At 41.1% G+C, this 8331-nt stretch overlaps 1 protein-coding gene across 3 annotated transcripts in view; it reads left to right on the forward strand.

Moving 5' to 3' along the window:
• Positions 1-7951, forward strand: part of FGF13 (fibroblast growth factor 13) — a gene marked incomplete at both ends in the record, with an annotated part of 257161 nt that extends 249210 nt beyond the window's left edge. For all 3 annotated transcript variants that reach the window (XM_082323675.1, XM_082323677.1, XM_082323676.1), the window contains 2 exons: positions 6372-6570; positions 7815-7951. In XM_082323675.1, the coding sequence (XP_082179801.1) occupies positions 6372-6570; positions 7815-7951 (336 nt within the window). The remainder of the gene's footprint in view (positions 1-6371; positions 6571-7814) is intronic.
• Positions 7952-8331: the final 380 nt, after the last annotated feature.

Consider the following 8331-nt stretch of genomic DNA (forward strand, 5'->3'; position numbering starts at 1 on the left):
GCTTAATTGCAGATTAATATATAGGCTTCCCTTTACAGATTTAGAAGCAGTAACAGGACTTCTGTATGTGTGAAACTATAAAAATTAAATAAGACTTAAAAAACAGCTTCTAGGTAATACTAGGATTGTATCATTCTCCGTTAGTCTGGTTTAGAGCCCTCAGACAACCTGATGGGCACTTACTGCTTAATGAACCTTCCCAAGTTTCACAGAACAGGCAATGTTTGAAGACTAGTTTCCTCCTTTTATCGTATTAGAATGCTACTAATTTTGAACTAGGACTGGCAAGTTTGGTGCCCTAAAGCCACAGAAATTAAAAAAGGGTAGGTACGAGCAGTAGAAGGTATTAAAATATTTATAGAGGACTTGATCAGGAAATTGCAGAGGTTTTCCTGTGCCATGCTTCCAGGATCACATGTTCAGCGCAGCTCAGCATTGGTGCAGAAGAGCAGCATTTTGGGGCAAAGTGAATTTTCTCTCTTTCTTAATCATACCAAATGAATTACATCTCATAACTTGGTGGGCTGGACTAGGAAAGGGGCCTGTGTTTGACATCTGTGAGGTGTTCTCCTGGGCATCTTGCAGAACTTTTAAACCACATTACAGGCTTTCTCTAACAGGATTAATTTCCTCTGCAGTAATCAGAAGAGTGTCTTCTTTCTCTATGTATCATGCATTAGTTCTCTTGCCCCAATTAAGGAGTGCTTTGGTTAATCAACACAGTCGCAGACGTGAAGCATCACCAAAAGACAGGGGAAAAATAATATGATCATGCATAGTTCCTCTCTCAATTAAATTTCAGCATTGTTTACAGTCACTGAGTCTTTTTCCCTGGGGTCATCAGGCAGTACATACATTCCATGGGCAGAGCATGCTGAGAGGTGACGCACCAAGCTTTAAATAGGTATTTATTGATGTGCCTAAATGCCGCTTAAAAATCTGGGCAAAGATGACTTGGACAAGTTTTCACAACTGAGTCACTGATAAGGCTAGAAAAAGAGTAATGAACAAAACTTAAACCTCTAAATCTCTGTATTTGTAATTAATATGTTTTCTGCTTCAGTTCCCTGTGTGCATTTTTTCCCTGAGTTTGTGCATTTGATTTGCTGTGCAAAGGAACAATGTCAAGGGAATAATTACAGGATCTTTTCAATGCGTTTCTCACAGATTCAGAGAATACCTAGTGACAACCTGAAATCTTACTCTGGAGATGCTGGATATCCAGCTGCTTTCTTGGTCTCCATTTTACCCTTTCTAGAAGCTTTGTCCTAAATAAATTTACACACCCCTGACAGTTTGTGTTTCACTTGATAAATTCCTGCTGATTGCACTATCCCAGGCAGTTTCACCCTATGTAGTTGTTTGGGATCACCTTCCAGGAAAATTGTACCTTCCTATCACACCTGCCAGTAAGTAGGTTTCCTGATGAAAGAATTTAGTGTATCATCTTTTCTATATAATTTTGAATAATTTCTTCTTTACGTGGTTGCATGGCCGGTACACATGCCTTCAGGTTGTAGTGAATTGACTGAAGGGGAATTACAGCCTTCCACAAATTCCTGTTCAGCAGTAGCTTTTTGTTCAAGCAGCAGTTAGTTCAGCTTTACAGCAGCTCCTGAGGGCTTTGGGCTACCTGCGATGGCTTTGTGAGAACTCACCTGGAATAGACATAGCCAAAATGAAGTTCCTCACTGCACTGATACAGCATCTGTCTTCAAAAGCCCACACAGCTTTTTGATGAGCGTGTCTTTTGCTGCAACTGGCGACTGTTGTATAAAGTCATGATTACATGGTCAAACAGTCTTCCTAATTATAGTCCTACAAGACCTGTACATATTCATATATTGTGAGTTGCTCCCACTGAAATCACTAGGATTCCTCAAAATAGGTAAATTTAAGCAAAATGGACAATATTGTGGGATTGGAAACTATCTAAGGGAACTGTAACATATCTGATCCAGAATAAATTGCTTCAAGATAATTCTAAGTTTCCATTCCTATAGCAAACTGCTTTTGGTGGCTTCACGAAATACTGGTTTCTTCAGAGAGTCTTCTCACACTGGTGATCTAAAAGCTGCTATTTCTGATAACATTAAAGTTGAAGTATTCACATCTTGTGCTGTTGATATCACTGCACATTACAGGGTGATGATCCAGAGGATACACCCTGGAACTTCATATGCCAAGATGGAGAAAATCAATCTCTGCTAATAAAAAAAGGCAGGCTCAGTGGCGCAGAAAATCACTACTTTGGAGCCTTAAAGAGGCTCCTTCAAAAATTCATGATTATAGAATGGAATCCTGGGCTACATTATAGTCCTGAAAGAAATCAGGATACGAAGGGAAAAAAAAATCCAATTTTCATTAAGTGGAGAAAATAAAGAATAAATCCCATACACAGACATAGTCATTGATCACATGGAACATAATTATATGCTCAATAGTATTTTCCAAGTTTCCCAAGTACCCAATACTTTTCCCAAACACTTTTCAAAGTTTTGTTGTTTTTTTTTTTCTTTTTTTTCTCGTTGTTTATTCATACTCCTAGCACTAAATCTATCTGAATCTATCTGATATTATTCAGGTCAGCTGCTGTAGGGTAGCTGCAGGACATTCAACCTACAGTTATAGGCATTTAACAAACTCAGTATTGACCTAATGACTTAAACTTACTATTCCATAAAGTATTTGGTGATGTCCCCTGGTGACGGTATCCACAATGCAAATCCGGTATGCAATAAATAGCAGAGAGCAAACATTTTTGCCCTCTTATGTGCACTGTGCCTACAGCCATCCTGACGAGCGGCTTCTATAATATGACAGAAACTTGAAGACACTAAATACCTTTTTTTAAAGCAGATTTCCCATTTTCTGTCTATGGGAGGTCTGAATTCCTGCATCACGATCACTTGGGAGCCAAAAGAATTAATATTCAGTCCTGCAGTGTAGGTGGGTGTGATGGCTGATGATTTGGATGATCTTTGGCTTGAAACATGGCTTTTGCACAATTAGAGCAGGAAGAATTCCAGCTTGGCTTTTACAGTAGTTTAGCTTTCAGCCTTGGTATACCTATAATGCAGTATTTGCATGGAAGAGACTGGATTATTTTAGATGTAATCTAGTCAGCTGCCTGGAAATACAGCCACTCTAAGTGTATGCTACAAGGCCTTTTTACCATATTATCATACACCAAATTATTCTTTTTTAATTATTTTTTCACATATTTAATGCAGCTGCAGATCTATTTATGAAGAAACATTTCAGTAGTTCAGCTGATCAGCTCAAAACCAAGAAGAAGTTCCTGACAGTTCATCTTCTTGCTTACTTAAGCATGGCTGAGTCATGACTACAGTGAATCTAGCACTTTCTTTTTAACTTCTATTTATTCATTCATTCCCTTGTTCATTGTTAGGGTGCATGTGTCAGGGGCTCGGGTGAGTGCAATTTGCTGTCATGTAGGTGCCTGACTTCTGAGGTAAGCTGTGATTGAAATATTATTTCACAAAAATATCTATTTTTCATGTTTTGCGTAACGATATATTCATAACGTTGGACTTCTCAGAACTCATTTGAATTATTTTCATTGCAAAGACAGACAAAGAAGACAGCTGAGAGACAGGAAAAAACTGGTCTTAGAATTCGACAGTTATTTATATTTATAAATTTTGAATAGTATTGACTATATGAGCTAGAAAAGATCAGTTTTAATTGGGGCACTTTGCCCTCTCCCAGCTTTAACTTGCACTTACTCAGTACGTTATTAAAGAATTTGCCAGGAAAGATAACATAATGGCCATTTTGTACTTGCTGCTCTGCACTGTGTTTTGAACTGATGTGCTGATAGAAGCCCCAGTTAGGTTGGCACATGGACTTGCCAAGCTCGGAAAAGTGCGTTTTAATTGTAATACCCCCAAATCAGGAGCGCATTTGCTAGCATTCCTCATTCAGAGCCTCGCTCAGCAGTTCTCCTCCCTGGGTCTTTTTTTAATGAGTAGGAAAGACACACATTGGATTAAACTAAAGGCAAGCGATGGGTGGGAACAAACACTTGGAAAAGGTAAGCAGCTGCTTAGTATTCGGGAGCAAGCAGAGCACTTTGGCTTCTGCAAACAGCTCATGTGGGATCAACGTTTATTTGGCAAGGAGGATGCCTTTCCCACTGTGCAGCACCTTTCTGAAGCTGCAGCTGAGGAATTAAGCAGATGTCAGCCAAGACAAAGGAGCACGATTCTGTGCCAGGCCAGTCAGGTGAATGAGGTGGTCTGCTTTAGTGGTGGAAAAACTGGGAGGGAATTTGGCATGGTAACCGAGCACGTTACAGAGAGGTGTCTTTGTTTCTGTGCCCCGTTGTTTGTCACGAGAAATGACCACCACGGTAGTAACTGCTGAATTGTGGGATGCTCCAGGGAGAGGACTGCTGTCTGTGATGCTCGTGGGGGTGGCTGGCTGTACACGGGCTCAACTGCAAACTCGCTTACAGCAGCACAGGGCTTCTACCACGCCTTGTCATCACAAGCCTCACAGCCAAGAGAAAAATCAGGGGCGAAGGAGTTTTTTAGTCTCTTTCTGTCTCCCCACTCTGTTTCAGGGGACTCTGTAGGCTGTTGGCTCCTGCTGCTCATACTGAGGTTAACTTGCTTCCTAAGAGAGCCAGAGTAAATGTCGTGGTTCTGTTTGCAATCTGACCCTCTGCCACTGTGTACAAGCAGGCCTTTTGTACCCAAAAGAGCTCCAAATTACTGTACATAAACCATAATCTTCCGGTGGGAGCACTGTAGTTTTCCATTTTGCTGCTAATTGGATGATACACTTGCAATAGTCTTTGTTAACATGGCTTGCGCTGGGCAGGGTACAGTGATGGAAGGCTTTTATTTAGAAATCTTGCAAAAATGCAGTGACTGTCCCTGTTTGACAGCAGTTGAAACCAATCGTCAATTAACTAAATAAGAGCCAATTAGCTTGAAGAAAAAAAGAAGAAAATTGCTTACTTGGCATTCTTTGTCGAAGCAAACACCAGTCAGAGGATGGGAGGTTTTTTCCTTTCTCCTATGAGAAGACAAAATGGCAAAAGATGTACAGAAAACGCACAGTGATCTTTTTTTTAAATACCATCTTTTTCTCACAGAAGAATATTTGAGAAACTAGATAAGAACATCTTAAGCTCCTGAGACATTTAATTTCGTTTGATTTTTTTAAAACCAAAATTACAATCATTATGCAAGCACATTTTTTCCTCCTTTCTTTCACGCCGCTGTAGGATACTTTAAGCACAAGGGCAGCTCCACCAAAGCTGGCTGCCTTCACAAGGAAAGACCAGCAAACAGCTGGCTGCTGCGCAGTGCGCCGACAGACAGGACTGTGATATTAACATTTGCATCACCAGACCTTCATCTCTCATATTTTATGGACTTTTAGGGGTCCAGAGGTGAGACGTTGTCAGAATTTTTAATGTGAAAAAACCTGAAGCCCCAGAAGCATTAGAAAGCAGCTGAGTGGTGCTGGCATTTTGGCCTTAGGTCCCTCCAAGATCCATGTTTCATATCTGTATTTTTTGAATGTGGGCAATATTGCCAAAAGGTATTGATTGAGTCAAGACCATTGCACAGGAAAAGCCAGTCATACCACTGGCAGGAAGAAAAAGTCTCTCTTCTGGATTATTGCTCTTTACTTTAACTGTTCGCCCAATACCATCTCCCCAAAAGAATCAGTGCAATTCAACATGAAGACTAAAGCTTGATCCTGCACACTTTCAGCTATAGTACCGTTTAACTCTTGCCAGTCCCAGAGCAGAGGCTAATGTCTGCATGGGTCTCTGACAGCTGGGTTTTCAGTGGATGAGACACCGGGCAGAGAAAGAGCACAGATTAGACCAAAGAGGCAGCTGCTACAAGCTAACTTAATACTGCCGGGTTAGTAAGAGACGACCATTTACTCATGGCATCCTGGCTTTGAATTTTTATTGCACTTTCCTCATAAGCAGTTAAGGCCAGCAGTTAATGCACAAAGGCATTACATGGCCTCACTTCTCGCCTGTGGGGCTGGACCACAGCTGGTCCCTTGGGGTTGACATCAGGGCTGCACCTGCCTAATGTCCATTAGTTGCATCAATCAATAATTCTTCACTTAGACATTTTACTCGTTGTTCAAAAAGATTTTATTATGCTACTTTGAGCTGCTCACAGCGTCATTTCATGGGTTTAAAATTGTGTTACTCTTTTGTTAATACTTTTAGGGCCCATGTTTCATAATTGGATAGTGGAGGGTGAGAGGTACGTCTTTTAACTGTTGGGAAAGCAATGAATATTGGATGCTTTTTCATTAACTGATGTGAGATTCAGTGCTGCACATATTGATCTGTTACTTTCTTACAGGAACATTTTACACCTGAATGCAAGTTCAAAGAATCAGTATTTGAAAACTACTATGTGACGTATTCTTCAATGATCTACAGACAGCAACAGTCTGGCCGGGGTTGGTATTTGGGTCTTAACAAAGAAGGAGAAATAATGAAAGGAAACCACGTGAAGAAAAATAAACCTGCAGCACACTTTCTTCCAAAACCATTAAAAGGTAATTGCTTGGGTTTGGTCCATCTATCTGAACTGACATTATCTTATGTCAGAGATGTTTGATCGCTGTGCATACATATTTGAAGGATTCGGCTACTTATATAACAGGAGTATGCTAGTCCTGTAACACAGTTAATGTAACCAGAGCTACATTTTCCTAGGTTTCTCTACGTTACCTCTGCATTTCTCTTATCAAATACACATCATAGTTTCTTTGTGCCCAAAGTCCACAATGTCTCCGTTATAGATAATGAAGGCTCTACCTGGAATGGCTCAAACATCCGCTCACAGGCCATCAGCGACTTGCTGTATAGCTTGTCAATCTGTGCTTTATGTTACAGGATGTTTGTTTGTCTATTTTTGCCTGAGATGAAGCTCTAATGTGCAATGGTTGTTAAACCGCAGTTAATGTGGTATCAGCATATGACATTAAAGGTAATAATGCATGTGGCATACGTATACTGCTGTGTATTAAAAGCCAGGATGTACAGGGATCCCAGTTAACAGAAGGATCTGAATCAGGACTGTGGTCAGACTTGGCTCCCTCTTTGGTCAATGCAAAGAGGGCGATCGTAGTCAATGTATGGAGGTGCTCCTGTGCTCCAGAAGAACTAGCTTCCATATGCTCCTTCCTTAAGAGCAATGAAGCCTTCTACTTCTGGGTTATGCTCTTAGGTAGCCTTTTAAGGCAGTGTAATTTTGAGATCAGAGAGGATATTTCAAAGGTGCATAGCTCTGGGCAGATGCGGGACTTGTTTGGCAGTCTACATTTAGGACTAGGTGTTAGGCAACTGATGTCAAGGTTGATCCTCACTTCTAAAGGAAACAGAAGACTGAAAATCCATTTTCACACACACCTGCTTAGGCTACGTATACAAGTAACAGGTCAAATCACAGCTGTCAACAGCACTACTTCCCCGTTAATAAGGAAATGTTGACTTATATCCGCTTAGGTCTATCTTGCAGAGTTTTGTAAGTGCAGCGGGTAAGTGGGTGATTTAAGTGGGAGAGGGAGGAAGCTGTGGTTTTTCCCTTCTTTAAAATGTCATTCCCTTGAAGAGGACGACAGAGGTTCTTAGGGAGTGTTTGAAATGGAAGAGGTCCCCTTGCCACGTTTCTTTCATTCGCTCCTTACATTGCATATTGCTGAATGAAAAATCACAATGTTTCACAACCGGCCTTTGCACCAACAGACTGAGTAGCCCGTAACGCATGCTGATGTGCTGCCTCTCTTTTGCTTTGCAGTGGCCATGTACAAAGAGCCTTCTCTCCACGATCTCACAGAGTTCTCAAGATCTGGAAGTGGGACCCCAACAAAGAGCAGAAGTGTTTCAGGAGTGCTAAATGGGGGTAAATCCATGAGCCAAAACGAGTCAACGTAGCCAGGTTCAGGCAAGCCAAGTGCTCTCTAAACAGAACCTTACCTCTGGATGCAGTTGAATTCTTACTAGCAGTCTTTCATCCAAACGTTCAATTGCCCAGGACAAGCCACCGAACTTGCATAGGTCACTCGTTTATCAGCCATTAGATCTACCGGTTGTCAAAGGATATACCCCAATAATGTAGAATATGCTTGTGCATATCACAAGGCACTTGGATAGCCAGCAAACATAACTGCGGAATAAATCTCGGAGAAGAAATGTCCAGCTCTCTCTCTCTCTCTCTTTTTCTCTCTCTCTTTCTCTCTCTCTCCTATGCTTTGTGGAATACGAAACAAAAACATTTCACAGCATTCACTGCTGATAAGAATTTGCTTTCCAAC

This window comes from Platalea leucorodia (assembly GCF_965183815.1).
Source record: "Platalea leucorodia genome assembly, chromosome: 10".
NCBI lineage: Eukaryota > Metazoa > Chordata > Aves > Pelecaniformes > Threskiornithidae > Platalea > Platalea leucorodia.